Genomic DNA, 17,887 nt, shown 5'->3' with positions numbered 1-17,887 from the left:
CTACCACATAGAATAAGTCTGACAAGCTGCCTCAAAAAAAAACCACAACATAACCAAGACTAAATTTACCAATTAAACAAAAACAGGCTTTGAACAAGGCACCAAGGATATTCTGAATTTGGTAAACACCCTAGAAAGATACAGCAGTTCCCTTCTTTATTCAGTTGAAGGGAAGAAAAAGTGTCATAATTAGATTGAATTACAAATTTACATCTAAACTTTTGAAAATCTAAGAGAACCAAGTTGATTACATCAACACTCTCATTGTGAAAGATATATCAGATGGTCAGTGAACTTCAATCATCAATTTAAGAGCTCAAATTTGAACATGAGGAGTTAACACAGAAGCTCTAGGCAGCTCTTATAGACGTAAAATATTTTATTTGTAAATGGTGATCTTCTAAATCTGTGTCCACAAATTCCAAAACCCATAACACTCTGTATACTTCAAAAAATTCAATTTTTGCCAACATTAGATACTATTATACAGAACAGAAAACAACAAAAACCCGGAAGGACAAATACTGGTAGGATGTCAGGATATTGTACAAGAGAAGAAAAATATTCAGGAAACAAATTTCATACAGCTATTTATCAAGAGAAAAATATATACAATTGATTTATTCTGTAAGATAAAAATACATCATGCCATATACAAGTTCAGAACTGCATCACTGAATATACCAACAGTTTACAGTCCACTTGAATTGTGCACACAAAACTTCATTTTATACTTAGCCTGTGAAGTGTCAGTACCAGAATTTTAAGTACAAAATAAAAAGCTAACCTGGTTCAAAATGCTGATTAAGTTTCTACAAGCAAACACAAAACAGTGTTTTTTTTATTAAAGAAATGTAAACAAACAGTTCATACAAACACATTTTAAAATTACATCTTCCAAAAACCCTATTGCCAGAGTCCTGCAGCTGTAAGCATAGTCACATCTCCTTTTTTTTTTTTTTTTTTTACTTTTTCAAATTTTTGTGTTAAATAGAAGGCTAGAGGGTTAGATTTAAGTTTCTGCTACATGATCCTATTATGTTTACATGATTCTCTATGGCCTGAAACAAAGTTCTAATCAAAACTACTTTTGCTGAAGAAAAAATTCAGCCTCCATTTGGGTGTATTTTTAAGCAGTTATTCACAGTTATCACAAATTGTAAGCACAAAAAAACCTGACTGAAGAAGTAGGGATGCAACAATATAATATGAAAAAATTAGTTTAAATTACCAAAACAGCTATAAAAGTTGTAGCATACGCCCTGCTCTGTCAGAAGGAAGGTGTATAAAACCATTAAGTACTAATAGACTGCAGTTTCCAAAAAACCCCAAACACTCTAGGTTGAAATTTTGGTTATTACATAATTATAATGGCATATTTTATAACACAAAATTATATTGTAACATCCCTATGAACATTTTATAAGCACCCGAGCCGCTGCAGAGCCTGGTAGCATTTGGTCAATAACTATGTTTATACTGTATTTTTTCTCAAAATATTTACATATCTGTACAGAGTAACAGGTTTGTTAGTTCTGCAGGGAACAGCAGCAGCTTGGCTTTCTTCTAACTTTATTTAAAAATAGCTTCATTCACTTATTCAATAATAAATACAAAAGTTTCTCTTATTTTACAGAAATCAAAAACTACAATAAACTGACTCATGGAATCAAGTATTTAAATGTATTTAGTGCAAGTTATTATCCCTTAGCTCTATCCCTAAGGAAGTCATTTCAGTACATTCCTTGTTCAGTGGTGTCTACTTTATTTAAAAACATTTTGAAGTTAGAGGGCCTGCCCCTTTTTAATAAGGCCGTGGCCAGCACTCTCTGTCCCCTTCGCTGGTGATTTCAGTCTTACATTCATAGGAAGGCCCCCGCCCGGGGCAGGGCAGCCATCGGCTCTTTGCCCCAGTAAAAGTTTCTCCTTAGTGAGACTAAAAAACCAAAACTACGAAACCCACCCACAAGGGAAAAAAAAACAAACAAAAAAAGAAAGAAAAGGAAAAGAAAAGAAAGCAAAGTGCTGGACTGTTCTGTAATTCTGTTTCACCTCGGCCACTTCAGGAACGCTGCCCTGCCAGCTTCCTCCTGGCGCTGTTCTAACCTAAAGGACTGAGGAAATCAGAACTCCCAGAAGCTTTTTCAAAAAGTCATAAAACAGAAAACAAAAATATCTTTCTGTCTGCAAAATTCCAATGGTGTGTTGAATCGCCTCTTCCTAGGGACAAGCCGCCCGCTGAGATAGCAAGGAATGCATTTCAGTTCATCCACTTCCGGCAGTTAACAGCTCCACAGTGACACGGAATCTTGTGCTGGTCATCTTCAAAGTCAAACTTATAGTCATAGCAGAGCTGCCCACGGCAAAGACACAGGGTAAGAAACGACAGCAAGGAAGGAAATGGCGTTTCTGCCTCCTCCATCTCTCTTGCATTTTAAAACCAGCACACAAAACAGATGTAAATTAAGGAAGACCTGATTTGTTGAGGTTCCATGGGACCCTGGGGGAACCCTGAAAAGAGACCCTGCGCGTGCACAGAGGACATGAGGGAGGCAGTATTTTCAAACAGCCAGATCTGAGAAAGGGGAGCCTAACCGGAGAAAGCTGTATTTCTGTGACTTCTCATAATGCTGTCCCTGCAGGTGGATGGAGGGGACGGGAAGGGCAGCTGCTTTCCTGCCCCTCTCCCTAAACCCAGGAGGCTTTCACCTCCCCTCATTTGCTGAATGGGGCATGCAAGTCTGGGTGAGAGGAACTGCCCTTGCCAGCTAACACTGTTTTTCCTCTTTCATTTTTCCACACTCAAGACTGAAAGGATGTCTTTCTATTTAGAGGTCACCAAATGAACATCTCAGACCAAGGTAGGTGAGAGTCTGCATGAGTCCCACGGTACAAGCCTCACTGCGTGGCCCCTGCAACCCCCACCACCCCAGAGAGACCCGGCGCTGTGAAATGAAGGGGAGGACCAGTAATTTCTAGGTCTCTTCTGATTGAAATTATTCTAGAACACTTGCTGGAAAGACCTTCTACACAGAAAGGAAAGAAACCATGTTTATTGAGTAGCTGTTCTTGGCAATGATTCCACTGCTTTCTTTCAGGTATCTGCTGAGTCCTTGTCCTTACAGGAAACTGGTAAGGAAATCATCTTCTCCGTCTTGCAGAAGATAAAATAGGGGCTCAGATTAAACTATTGACTCAAGAATATTCAAGTAGGAAGGGGGCAGGCAGCCCTGGGCTCAGCTGAGTCTCTTCTGACCACCATAGTAGCCATCGGTTACTGGCACCATGCCAGGGCTCCCACACCCGGTCTCATTTACACGTTACTTTGAGATGTATAATGGGCCTTGGGTCTAGTCAGATCCTTATTCTTGACTAAGAAAGGAGATTCCACAAAGACCCAAAATACAGATAGAATCCCATGAAGGGATAGGAGCACCAACAAAGTCAAGTCACTCAGGTGTGTCACTTCCCAAACGCGGGACGTTCCCTACAGAAGCCAAGCCTGCTGCTCAGTAGGCAATTCCAGAACCAAGGTACCTGAATCATGATGGGAAAGACCAAGTTGGGAAACAAATGCAGCAATTAAGGCCAATAATAATCCCAACGGGTGAGATGCTGGACCAGAGTCTCCTGTGAGAGCACAGAGACAAATGGCAAGCGTGGCACTCGGCATTTTGAAGACAACACACACCTGGACTGCTGGAGAATGTGTGGATGTGAGCACTTGGTTAAGCATGCACTGATCGTCAGCGTGAGCACACAATTCTCAGCAGCACAGCTGCCCAGATTTGCCGCCCATAGCCCAACAGCGCCATCCGCCCATAGCCCAACAGCGCCATCCGCCCATAGCCCAACAGCGCCATCCGCCCATAGCCCAACAGCGCCATCCGCCCATAGCCCAACAGCGCCATCCCAGGAGCCACGGCCCTCGTGGAGACGGACGGGGATGCTCTTTAGAGAGGGGACGCTGCCAAACTGTCCAGGTTAAGGGGATAAAGAAGGATCCTATGGCACACAGAAATGGTACCACCTGGGTGCCACGCGGATGCTGAACCCATGGCACAGAAAGGAAGGGGGAGGTGACAGCAAATGCTTACAGAGCTGCCATGTGGAGGAAGGTGGAACTGGAATGCTCGAAGGGTGAAATATTACAGGGTGGGAACATCTGGCCTACTATAGAGACAGTTTTTATCACAACAAAGAATTGGGAAACAAGTGAGCAAGTTACCTGTGTGAGGAGGAAACTATTCACCCAGGATCTAAACGACATGGCAGACACAATCTCTCAGACTCTTACCTCTTCTCCTTTCTGGATTCTCCGATTGGAGCTGATGATAATTTTGTGTCCTCTCTCAAAAGTCACCACTTCAGCCACACAATTAGGTGCACATGAATGGTTGATATACCTGCAAGCCACCATGTCAGAAAACTATATTGTAAAACAGCTAGAAGCAGGTTTTAAAGCTTTCCATTTATTGAGAAAGCAGTTTTTGCTAATTAAATTTCTATTTGCCCATTAGTGGAAGTACAAATATAAAATTTAAATAAAAATTCTCAAAACTCATTGCTCTGAATTTTTAATCGCTGCCAGCCTGTAGTGAGAGCCTTTCTCCTGGCTTCAGTGTTCACTGCCCCAGCACTGGCCCCCTGAGCAAAAGCACTCCCCATCAGGTCCCTCGCTGCCTCACCTTGCAGGCCCTCCTGTGAGTGTCGCGTCAATCACGTGGTCGTTATCCATGCGGAACATGTACACACCACGGTTCTGAGGGAAAAGTCAGGCAGTCATCAATGTCGATCTGAAACTCCCCTCTGTGTTCCTATCCACACCAGGAGGACTCAGTCGAAACTGAATGGAACGGCACCCTGATCACCCTTACTGTGGATATTCTATTAGGCACAGATGACATTTACATGGCACAAATGGAAAGCATGAAATCAGCAGGTTGTGTGTGAAGCCAGGATCGTTAATTTACAGTTATCTATCAGAGTAAACCATAACACCACTTGAAAGAGAGAAAACTGATAAAAATACAATAATATACAGATATTGCTTTTGTTTGAAGCTGGATGCAGCATAACAGGCTTCATTCTGCCTTTCAGGGTGTTTGGTCGGCATGGAGAAAGGGACGGGCGATGGTGCTGTTTATACAATCGCAGGGACCAGACACCTACCTGAGACTCATAAAGTTTCTCTTTTCTGTTTGCTACTTCATTTCGAATGATAGTCCCGATATACTCAATGACCATGGTGTGCTTCTCAATGTCTCTAGCAGCATACAGGCCCAGCCCCTTAAAAAAAAAAAAGTGTTTATATACTTCCAATTTATTTGACAACAAATCTATTTTCTCTTTCTCATACAAAGGTTTTACCCTTGGGTCTTATTAGAAGCCATACTGAAGTTTCACTTGAACTCAAATCATTTTTGAATATGCTATTTTCTGAAATTTAAAAAATTGGACATTTTTACTACTTAAAACTAGGCCATCACTAGCTTCTTCCTATGTCTTTTTTAGCACTAAATTCTTAGGGTCTATGTACAAATACTGTGGCTTAGCTGTCTTACGTATTAGACTATCTAATCTTCCAGATTAGATAGCTGAGTTCCCACCAACTAAATAAGCTTATTGACTTGTGGTGTTTATTTTACCCCAATACTATTTCAAAAAAGACATAATAAATTTAGTAACACAGAAATCGGGCTAACTATAACCAATCACTGATACTGTAAATAGCATCTGAGTTTCCCAGGAGCCAGGGCAAAGAGCAGACACAGGAAACGTCACTCTGCTGTAAATACCAGGAACGTTGGAAACAAATGAAGCTCTTGGGGAAGGCAGATTTTTCACTAATACAAAATTCTGAGCCTGGGAAAGAAGTCTGAAATGGCTGAAATGGAAGCAGCTCTCACTGCGCAGCTTGTACTCCCGTGCAGGTGGCCTGCTAGGTGCACTATTTTAGGTTGGTAGCACTGCTTGTAGAGAAACATACTAAAACCCTATGGGTCTTTCCCACACATAGTTGTATTTTCTTGTCCCAATTTTGGGTTTTTGCTCTTAATTCCGACTAGAAGGCAACTGAATGCAAAAGTACTAGACTAGATGTACTAGACTAGATGCAACTGAATCAGAAGTACTAGACTGGAATGCAATTCTAGAACTGAACTGAATTCTAGAATGTAGCAATCAACTGCATTCTAGTCGGAATTCCTAGGACCATGTGCTGCCCCAGCTGCGTCCTCATGAAGCACATCCGGGAGCACACGGTGGGAAGGGCCATGTGACTGACTTTAGTATGTGAACTGACTTACCCTCTGAACAATCATCTTTGGTTATCTGTTCTACTCCAGATACAACTTACAAGTGAATGAACCAGCTAACACACTTAGTATGTATGGAGATCAATATAGTGTGGTTTCAGAACAAACAAGATCAGTGGAAATGAAGAGATGCCAAATAGGCCGGGCACAGTGGCTCACACCTATGATCCCAGCACTTTGGGAAGCCAAGGCAGGTGGATCCCTTGAGGTCAGGAGTTCAAGACCAGCCTGGCCAACACGATGAAACCCCGTCTCTACTAAAAATACAAAAATTACCTGGGCATGGTGGTGTGTGCCTGTAATCCTAGCTACCAGGGAGGCTGAGGCAAGAGAATTGCTTGAGTCCCAGAGGCAGAGGTTGCAGTGAGCTGAGATCATGCCACTGCACTCCAGCCTGGGCGACAGAGCGAGGCTCCAGAAGCTGAGGCATGAGAATTGCTTTAATCTGGGAGGCGGAGGCTGCAGTGAGCTGAGATGGCACCACTACACTCCAGCCTGGGTGACAGAGTAAGACTGTATCTCAGAAAAGAGAAATAGATCCCTGCATATATGAAAATTTAACATATAGTAGTAACTGGTATTAACATTCAGTTTATAGTCTAGATTTTGTGGGGTTAAAAGAAGAAGAAAAAGGCTGGGCGCGGTGGCTCACACCTGTAATACCAGCACTTTGGGAGGCTCAGGTGGGTGGGTCACAAGGTCAGGAGTTTGAGGACCAGCCTGGCCAATATGGTGAAACCCTGTCTCTACTTTAAAAGAAAAAAAAAAAAAAGCCGGGCATGGTAGTGCACACCTGTAGTCCCAGCTACTTGGGAGGCTGAGGCAGAAGAATCGCTTGAACCTGGGAGGCAGAGGTTGCAGTGAGCCGAGATCATGCCACTGCACTCCAGCCTGGGTGACAGAGCAAGACTCAGACTCAAAAAAAAAAAAAAAAAAAAAATTCGGCCAGCCATGGGAGCTCATGCCTGTAATCCCAGCCCTTTGGGAGGCCAAGGCAGGTGAATTGCTTGAGTTCAGGAGTTCAAGACCAGCCTGGACAACACGGCAAAACCCCATCTCTAAAAAAATATTTTTTAAAAATTAGCCAAGTATTGTGGTATGAGCCTGTAGCCCTAGGTTCTCAGGAGGCTGAGATAAGAGGATTGCTTGAGCCCGGGAGATCAAAGCTGCAGTGAGCTGAGATTGCACCACTGCACTCCAGCCTGGGTGACAGAGTGAGACCCTGTCTCAAAAAAGAAGAAAATAAATCAGTTAAATGAGAGCGGGTTACTTCTAAATGGCCCTTCAACAATTGGTTATCCAATGGAAGAAAATGAAATTATATTTAAAAAATTTTATGCAAGAAAAACTCTACAATACATATACGATCTAGGGTCTTGACCAAGACTAGATGCAATAGAAAATTATGTATGTTTGTCTATATAAACATTAACTTTTACAAGAAAAAAGATGTCACACTTGCTGGTAGGCAAAGGGTATTTTGTAGGGGAAAATTCTGAACAGTGTAAACTGCTACAAATTGAAAAATGGACAAAGGATATGAATATGCAATTCCTAGGAAAGCAAATCCAAATGGCCGACATGAAAAGCTGCCTATTCAATTAAGGTAACAACATCAATCTATATTTATCAGGCCAACTGAACAAAAAAATAGTAACACCAACCACAAGTGGGAAACAAGAAAACAGTCTCACATGCTGCAGGAAGAGGTGTGCAACGAGGGCCTAGTTAGAAAAGCGGCAATATCTATTGAAATGAAAAGTTCACACACTTTTACACAGAAACCTTCCTTTTGGGAATATAGCCCATAGGAGTGAACTATTAATTCATTTTGATATTTGTACAAGATATAGCAACAGTTTGTTACGAGAAAAATTATAAACACCATAGTAGTGCAATGGTTTAACTGCAGTTCATCAACACTATGGAACATCACATAGCCATTCAAGAGAATGATATGAAGCTACCTCAGTTGATGTAGAGGGACCTCTGAGTATTACGGAGAAAAGGAAGATGGAGAAAAAGAAATATAACATGATTCCATTTTTATATATGTACATAAAAGTGTATATATTTCTAAGATATTAGCACAGAAAAGCAGGATACATATTAGATCATCCACGGGACCCCCAGGGAGGTGGGCAGATGGGAGGCTGGCAGGATGAAATGAGTAAACAGACAGAAACCAGAGCTCTCAAAAATGCTTCAGGTTCAAGATGACAGGTTGAACACAGTTAAGACATCCACTAAAATCACAGTAAAAGCACATTCCTCAAGAACACGAATGGGTATAAGAGTGAATGGACTATTTAAAATGAAAAGTAATTGACTTAGCAGGAGAAAGCTACAACTGGAAGGAGGAGAGGCAAAGCACTAATTCACCTACAGAATCCGAGAAAGGCTCAACAGAAAGGGGCAACAGCAGAGAAAAAACAAAGATACTCCACTCATCACGTAAAAACAGAATGCCAAACATAAAGATTAAGAGCAGAAAGGGCTCGTAGCTAATCTTTAAAAATGGACAAGAAAGATTAGCAGATAAAGTAGAGGAAGTCTCAGAAAGAAGAGAGAGACGAGGAAACCAAAAACAGAAGGGGAGAAAGGATATAAGACACATTATTCTCTGGCATCCAGGGGGCCCCACCTCCAGAGCTGGATTCAGTAAGGCTGGGCTGGGGCCCCCAAACCTGTACGTCCTAACAAGCTCCCTGGGTGATGCTGCTGCTTCTAGTCTCAGGTCCACACTTCGAGATCCTGAATCTCAGGGGTCTTCGTGCAAACACAGAGGGGACAGAGGGGCAGAACTTGCAAAAGAATGAACACAAAACACATTTCTCAGACGGAAGGTCACGATGCTCCAGGTTGAAAGGGCTCATCAAGGGAGGAAAGCAATCAATAAAAAGACCTTCACTGAGGCCTAGTTCTGTGAAATGTCCAAATATCAATAAAGAGAAGATCCTACAAACATCTAGTGAGGAGTAAAAGGGTTCCGACAAAGGAACAAGAATCTGAATGAATACAGACAAAGGAATGCTGATCCAATTTATATGGTAAAGGTATTTCCCTGGCTGCTGAGAAGGAACTGGATGGGAGGAGACAGCCAGGCCTGGAGTGGTACAGGTAAGTGAGATGTGGATCAAGATAGGGCTGGGAACCTAAGAGTGGATCTGAGGGAATTTTTAGGAGAAAACAGAACTTGATGATGCTTTAGGTTTAATCTGGGGGTACTGAGACCAACGTACACAAACGGTGACATCACTGAGTAATCCAAGGAGCCTGTAGGATGGCGGGGTTTAGGAGCTGGACAAGTTTGACAAAGTAAGAGCTTTGTAATTCCATTCTGAGACATCCAAGGAGAAAAATGCTGAACAGGCATCTGGATATTTGGGTCTGCAACTCAGAAAGTATGGACTATAGGTGTAAACTCAAATGCTCAGCCTATACATGGCCTTACTTATAAGACAGTCCACAGTCTACCAAAAAACGTGCAATGATTTCATGAAACAGTAGCTTCCAAAAGATAAGGTAACTTCCAAAATGGGTGTACCTTTTGAAAATATTTTCATTTGTATTTCTCTGAAGTGCTTGAAACAGCTCTACTGAGCACTCCACAAATCCAGAGTGTGCAAATTACAATGCTACCTGCCTCCCAGGAGCTCTCAACAAGATGCAAAGATGTGGATTCCACTGGTCTGCTTTCCATTTGGGGAAGCCAATCACTAAGTTCCAAGACTACAGATTAAATCCCTCGTGTTATGAAGGGACAGGATGTGAAGTGATTTTGGAAACAGGTTTCTGTCCGCGCAGCTATGTGAAATCATTTTCACATACTGGACGTCAACAGCTTCAGACGGCTAGACTCTACCCTGTCTCTCCACTTCCTGTACACAAAGTATTTCTTCACCTGAATCCGAGACCGTGCCAGATACACGTTGGATTTCCATTCAGTCTTCATCTTCCGGTACTGCGAGGACTTGGAGTGAACAAACTGTTTACTATAAGGTGCGTTCAGTTCTCCAGTGACTGTGCTCTGAAATGACTTTGAGGTGCTGGTGCTGTTTAAGGTGTGAGGCCTGCAGACAATGGCATATCAACAGGAAAAAAATAAAAGGAAAACTGAAGATACCTCTGAGTAATGCCCAAAACCAGGTTAATTCAAATTCTTACTGACAGAAACATACATGGAAAGCTGCCTAGCAGAGACACACGGCGAGTTCTCTTATGTAATTGGGCACATACACAGCCAGACAGCAGGGTTTGTAAGCAGCAGACAAATCAAGCACAAGAAACCACTAATACGCCTAGAAACCCTGGGCTGTACTATGTGAAGTTAAAACAAAATACCTTAACACAAACCTCTTGACATGGGCACTCATTTTAGGTTCAGAACGGGCACAACCTGTGGGGTTAACGGCAAGAGGAAGTTCCATGAGAGGATTTCGGCCGTATCGGAAGGTATAGTTTTCACATGCCTCAACCCCAGGTAGCTGAAAAGAAGCAAAGTAGACACAAAGTCAACCCATCTGATGGAGACTACAGACAATCTCAAGCTGGTCAAAGGATGGCCCACGGCAGAAATAACTCGTCAACATTTTCCTCGATACTAAAATGGTCTTCTAGCTTATGTTCACACTATCAGCCTGCAGGTAGATCTACTTAAATATGAGTAAGCAAATTCAGTTTCAAAGCCACACTTAGGTAAACCCTGCCAAATGCTCCTTGAAGAAAAAGATTAGCCCATGCAACAAACACTGGCTGACCAATGTACACGCTTGTGTGATTTCAGGGTCTGCCTATTCCAATACCGACAACACAGGGCATGTAGTGATTCGCATTTAGTTCTTTCACCTGGATTAATGCCAACTTTTCTATCTCTGTCTGGAATTTTACAATTAAGAATAGCTTAAAAATCATGTATAAGGTTTCTTTCTTGATCATTTCTCACTTCTTTCAACTTGACTTTGATATGATGAGGTTGTCACTCTCCATGTCCTGGGAACACAGAGCACAGGTGTTAACTCAAGGTTTACTCAAAGTAATTTACATGTTAAACGTCTTTTCTGGAAGACATTGCTTGTGAAATTTATTTCTCTACAGTCATAAAAGATAAGCATCATTTAGGCAGGGCCATTCCAAAGAAAACAATTAGGCACATTACTCAGTGGCTTTTGGGGCTTCCTCTGCTTCTCCAAAGAAAACACATCAATGATATTTTTATTCTTGAAAACAACGCCTTAGAATCATACAATTTTCTAAAACTATTGTGTAGATATGGTTCAGTTAGACTCACTGCCAAACAGGCTTGTAATCTTTTAAGCAAAGAGATGTCAGAGGACATAAATCAGTGCTGCTGCCATCTACTGCCCTCTAGTGACTTCACCCTAGGAAGAGGGCAGGAGAGTGGCCATAAATACCTAGTGTCAGGAAATGGGCACACTGACATTCTGAGGTGGGAGCAACTTTAGAAAGGCAAGGGAAGAGGAGAGTGTCCTCACCCATCCAGCACACCCAGAAGATGTGACAAGCCTGGTGTCCTTCACCCCTGCTTGCCTCCAGCCTGGAAAAGAACCTTAAGTTTGTTAACTACCTCACTGGGTGAATACCATGTACTGAGTTCTCCCGATAAATCACCAATGCCTTGTTTCCTCTAAGACAAACGGGTTAATCCACAGGCTAAGTCACTTTCTGAAGAGTGCCATAAATGTTACAGCATGTGTTCAAGAGGTCACACTGAATTAGGAAAGCAATTCCAACCTCAAAGCCTGACCAAGACACTCACTGATTCCGCTATGCGTGCCACTGCAGAGACGGTCAGGCCAAACAGATCCTCTCCTTTTAAATATGCTGGGAAAAGCTGGAGCATTTCAGACTTTTTTCTCACACGTGCCACAGGCTCCAGTATCTTATCCCAGACACCTACATAGGGACAAAAACATAATTTTTATGGGAAATAGGATACAGTATAAAAAACAAGAGCAAAATGAAGAATAACCACTCACAAAGATTTACTAATTTCCAAATAAATCCTGTTGGGCAATAATCTAATAAGTCTGTTTGGTAATAATCTAATGAATCTGTTTATTAAATGGCAGCGATTTATTTTAAAGACCTAAATTTTGGAGAAAATAATAGATTAAGGACATTAAAGTGGAAAAATTTAATATAACTGAAATTCATGCAAACAGTTCATTACTTTCATACTGGCCATACAACATATCAGATTATAAAATGATTAGTCTAATTGGTAATGTCTATAGGTATGTTCCTTTCCCCTCAGATTTAAAATGTTAAATTGATATCTTCTTTGGAATTATCTTTAGAGCATTTTCAGACTTTTTTAAGTGCTAAACTTAAGAAAGCAGCTCTACATACTTTTGTTTGTGTACTTTCTACATAAGCAAAAGTGGCAATCTAGACTTAACCACGGAGGTCCAGACTAAGTGTTTAATTTCCATCTCTAAACTGAAGTAATATCTGATGCTAAGATAAGACAATGTATACAGTATGGTTTAGATGTCATTCCTGCCTTCTAGAAGCTGACTTTAAGAAAAATGGGGTCCCCGCGGGGTGCAGTGGCTCACATCTGTAATCCCAGCACTTTGGGAGGCTGAGGCAGGTGGATCACCTGAGGTCAAGAGTTTGAGACCAGCCTGGCCAACATGGTGAAACCCCTAAAATACTAAAAATACAAAATTAAAAACTACTAACAATACAAAAATTAGCTGGGCATGGTGGTGCATGCCTGTAATCCCAGCCACTCGGGAGGCTGAGGCAGGAGAATCGCTTGAACCCGGGAGGTGGAGGTTGCAGGGAGCTGAGATCGCACCATTGCAGGCCAGCCTGTGCAAATAGACAGAAACTCCATCTCAAAAAAAAAAAAAAAAGGAAAAAGGAGGTTCCCAATGCAAATGACAGGCAACCTTTATCTACAAATCATTCTCAGATTTACTTCACCAACTCTTATGTTCAAAGATATATTGACAATGAAAGTCTTTAGACAACTGTATAGCAGAGAGAGCAAGGTGTGAGAACACAAAGAAGACTGGCATTTGTGAATGAAAAATACACATTATAAAATATAAAATGAACACGAGACAAACATGAAAAACTGACAAAATGCATTCGTTCCTGACATCAGAGTAAGTAGTCTGCACAGCATGTGAATGGCAGACGTTACCTTTAGGTGAGATGTCACTTAGAACCAGGTCTTCATGGCCTTGTTCCACAATCCTGATGACAAACACCGGGCGCCCGTCCTTCTCCTCAATGGAGCACAGGTAGCGGCAGCGCCTGTTGGCATAACGCGTGCTCCAGTACAGCCGGCTGGCTTCATAGCCCACAGGGAAGAGTGCTTTAGGAGAATGGAATGCTTGCATCTGCTGTGGAAGCAGCTGACCGATTGTGTGGAAGATGAGGCTACCCACGCGAAAGGTATGGTCCCGTTCTCCTCGTTGCACGATGCTAGCAATCTGTCGCACCTCATCACGCTGAACATAGACCCTCCTGAAGACTGCAAAGTAACTTAATTCTTGCTCATGAATTCCCTTTGGTTTGTGCATGGGGCAAAGCATAGTTTTGTCCTTAAAAAACATGCATTGTGCTTTAATGGCGCAAGTAAAGTGATAAATGTTGGTGCATCGAAATCTGTGGCATCCACTAGTGGCACCTGTCTTGTGACAGAAGACGCATTTCATTTGTAGGCCTCTCCTCAGAGCTAGCTCCACATTTATTAAGGCACCAGCCTGAGTCTCATAGACCTCCGTGGACCACAGAGCGCAGTTCAAGTGGACCCACAGATCCAAGTCAAGGTTGAGTAGCCTTGCTGGTCCATCTGTCAATCCATCACCTTCTTCATGACAAAAGCAACATTTCCGATAGTCTTTGGGCACAGGATCAGGTTTAAGGGAAGTGCCCAATTTCTTTAGAAATTCATCTATTTCATCCTCACAAGGTGGTTTAAATGTCCCCTTAGGGATTACAATATGAATGCTCCACTTCTTCCATTTCATTCCTCTCCATTTTTTATTCAGCGGCCTACAGTCTTCAAACCCACCATGGACAGTTCTTAGCCGAGGCTTCAGCTTGACTGTTACCTTCAGCTCATCTGGCTTGGCCTCTACTTTGGCTGCTTCAAAAGCAGGAGGGAAGGCGATAGGCGGTGAGGCAGGGGGAGAAGCTTTCTCCTGGAGCTGGGGGAGACAGTGCACATCCAAAGTGGAGATGTTGTTGCTGTACTGATGAAATGCTTTGGAAGGCGTTTCTCTCATAGGTGATTGTGGCAATGAAGGAATGGATTCCTGGGCAACAGAAAGAAACCATGACAAAGAAAAATAATTCACAAGCCCGAAAAGCAATTCTTGTTAAGAAACTGAGCAGTATGACTGAAGAGGATGTGTGACCTGAGGGGCAGAGGGAGAGTCAGCAGTAAGTGCTGGGGCTCACGCATCGCAGAAACTGACCCTGCTCTAAGGTGCACAGGGATAGAGAACGGGTGACGGCAGCTGTGCCGCATCCTTTCCAGGCCTTATCCACAAAGCCATAATTCTGGAGAATATTCTGTTCTTACACTTTCTGGGACAATCCCCTTTCTAACTATATTAAAACCAGAAAAAGAAAGAAAGAAAAAAAAACCACAATGCTTTCAGAAGAACTAATATAATTTGTACAACGGAACAGTGTTTTTTGTTTAACCAAATAAGAATGCTGCAACATCACTTCTTTTTTTTTTTTTTTTTTTTTTTTTTTTTTTTTTTTTTTGAGACGGAGTCTCGCTCTGTCGCCCAGGCTGGAGTGCAGTGGCCGGATCTCGGCTCACTGCAAGCTCCGCCTCCTGGGTTCACGCCATTCTCCTGCCTCAGCCTCCTGAGTAGCTGGGACTACAGGCGCCCGCCACCTCGCCCGGCTAGTTTTTTGTATTTTTTAGTAGAGATGGGGTTTCACCGTGTTAGCCAGGATGGTCTCGATCTCCTGACCTCGTGATCCACCCATCTCGGCCTCCCAAAGTGCTGGGATTACAGGCTTGAGCCACCGCGCCCGGCCAACATCACTTCTTGAGAGCTTATCTCCTCTCTAAAATTCACATCTGTTAATCTCAGGCTTAATCAACTGGTGTAAATGTCAGAGAAAGGGAAGGAGCCCCTGTCAACAAATGAATCATATTAACTTTTCTCTGAGGCTTCTCAGCTCTGATCTGGCTGCTGAAAGAGTTGAGCTGAGAGAAAATCTCCAATAGCTTATTTACTTTATGGTACAGAGTATCATAAACTAATAAAAACCAACCCATGGGGGCTGCCCTCTCTTCACATGCCCCAATCCTGACAAGGTACCTGAAAAAAGACATGCCTCACACCAAATCAGGCAGGGACTGCAATCAACTTAAACTATATGGTGAAAAAAAACCTCCTTGCATTTAAGCTGATACATTTTAAGGTCTAAATTTATCTGTCATATAGCTTGGATTTTATTACAGGCATACTACACACAACTACCTGTTAGAAGGAAGTCTTCAGAATGTTCTTCTGTGAAAGACATACTAGAGCAATAACCTGGATGGAGAACTGACTGGCAGTAATAATGTAAAGGAAAAGCTTCCTTCAAAACATGATTACGAACATATCATTTGTGTCAACTGTTCAGCTGGACACACTCAAATTACACAAAATTAAGTAAAGCAGACCTCTTTCACCATACTGTGAGCAAAATGTTTTCTCTTAAAATGCACACAAATAGTCTTAAATTTTATCTTTAAACAGGTTTTCCTATCGGGGTAACATCAATAGAAGTAATTTTAAAATACTGATTAAGATATTTACGGCTAGGTGCGGTGGCTCACACCTTTAATCCCAGCACTTTGGGAAGCCGAGGTGGGTGGATCACAAGGTCAGGAGTTGAGACCAGCCTGGCCAACATGGTGAAACCCCATCTCTACTAAAAATACAAAAATTAGCTGGGCATGGTGGCGCGCACCTGTAATCCCAGCTACTCGGGAGGCTGAGGCAGGAGAATCGCTTGAATCGGGAGGCGGAGGCTGCAGTGAGCCGAGATGTGCCATTGCCCTCCAGCCTGTGGGACAGAACGAGACTGTCTCAAAAAAAAATATTTAACTGGTAAAATTAAAGATTTTAGTATTAGTGTTCTATTTACTTAACTTTTAAAAAGTAACTCTGCCCACTTTTGTCAAATAACTAAGTTGAAAGGGCAGCACGACTCAAGGCTCTCCACACCTTCTCCTCCTCTGCCGCGACAGCATCTGCCTTGGATTTCCCACACAGAGCTCCATGAAGGCAGGGACACATCTGTTTATTCACTCCCACATGCCCAGAACAGAAATCACTTGTTATACATTGTTATCAGCTGAGATTATCCTCATCTCACCTTGTTTTCTGAGTTTTTTGCTTGTGCAGTTGATGAATAAAGAATAAAGCAGTTATTACTACAAAAAACAATATCCTTCTCTACCCTCTTGGTGCTTTCTCGGGAATCCTGAAAAGCAAAGAGAAATGTGTGGGAATCTCAGCAAGTCAAAATTTAATAAAAACAGGATCTATACATTGTTTTTATGTTATATTCAAAAGCGACAATGATTCTTTATCTTAATAGCAGAAAGAAAACTATGTCCCAATATTTAGCATGTGATAATTTAGCTAGGGAGAAAATAAACGTACAGAACCAAACTATGTGGTCCACAGTTCACTCTATTTAAAATATGTAGTCCTCATAATATTCCATTTAACAGCCTGTTGTAGATCTTTGGTGTTCAGCTCAAGCACGTCTAACATATGCTGATGCCACCACCAGGAACATGTGTCCATCACACCACCATGAGTGGTGTCTCTCTCTGATGTTGGAAGAGACACTGCCAAGGACAATTTCGCTGGAGGTAGGAGGTGGGGTCATAAAAGGAATAGCAAAGTACCTTGTTCAAAAGGGTCAGATCTTTGAAAGATTTCCGCACACCACTTCCAAGAATAACCACTTTACAATGACAACACCACTGTGGTCTGAGTGCTGTGCTTTCTGCAATACCATGACTAGAATCCTTATATCCAGAAAGACCTAAAGGCAATCAACTTTTGTTAGTAATTAAAACTGACTAATGACACAAGGTGGCACATGGTGAAAAATTATGTAACATCAACTCATTACAACATGGTTCATTAACTTTACATTATTCTTTAATTAATTAAAAAAACTTATCTTTTAAGCAATGGTTACAGAGTCAATTATCTGACACTAGGGCCGAAATAAAGAAACATTCCTATTCTCAAATAGCCGGGAAAACAATGGCAGTATAAAAGAAGAATCTAATTAAACTAAGTCGCCAAGAGAGATTACTATTCAGTCTAAGTGCGAAGTAAGACAGAGGGGGAAACAGATATTACTTTTGCTTGCAGGTTAAGATGGTAAAAAAACATTTTATGAAAGATACAATAATAAATGTGTAAGAGTCTTAAGTAAGTGTGAGTTACAGAGTCAGAAATGAGGAAAGAGCCAAGGCCAACGATAAGAAGGTCAGGAATTAGAAAGCATCATTCAGGTGCAGTGTGAAGGCAAAACAGAACAGGGAAAAA

The 17,887-nt window shown here is 42.0% G+C and overlaps 1 protein-coding gene across 1 annotated transcript in view; it reads right to left on the bottom strand.

The window, feature by feature from the left end:
- Nucleotides 1-361: 361 nt before the first annotated feature.
- Nucleotides 362-17,887, bottom strand: part of KMT2C (lysine methyltransferase 2C) — a 302,450-nt gene continuing 284,924 nt past the window's right edge. The window contains exons 50-59 of the mRNA XM_050785764.1: nt 17,233-17,372; nt 16,692-16,799; nt 13,495-14,614; nt 12,097-12,233; nt 10,662-10,804; nt 10,222-10,390; nt 5,173-5,289; nt 4,689-4,762; nt 4,298-4,406; nt 362-2,353 (exon numbers count right to left, since the gene is read on the bottom strand). Of these exons, the coding sequence (XP_050641721.1) occupies nt 2,261-2,353; nt 4,298-4,406; nt 4,689-4,762; nt 5,173-5,289; nt 10,222-10,390; nt 10,662-10,804; nt 12,097-12,233; nt 13,495-14,614; nt 16,692-16,799; nt 17,233-17,372 (2,210 nt within the window). The 3' untranslated portion in view covers nt 362-2,260. The remainder of the gene's footprint in view (nt 2,354-4,297; nt 4,407-4,688; nt 4,763-5,172; nt 5,290-10,221; nt 10,391-10,661; nt 10,805-12,096; nt 12,234-13,494; nt 14,615-16,691; nt 16,800-17,232; nt 17,373-17,887) is intronic.

Source organism: Macaca thibetana, chromosome 3 (genome assembly GCF_024542745.1).
Source record: "Macaca thibetana thibetana isolate TM-01 chromosome 3, ASM2454274v1, whole genome shotgun sequence".
Taxonomy (NCBI): Eukaryota; Metazoa; Chordata; class Mammalia; order Primates; family Cercopithecidae; genus Macaca; species Macaca thibetana.
Note: the sequence above shows the minus strand (reverse complement) of the source record. Positions and strands in the feature narration are given on the sequence as shown.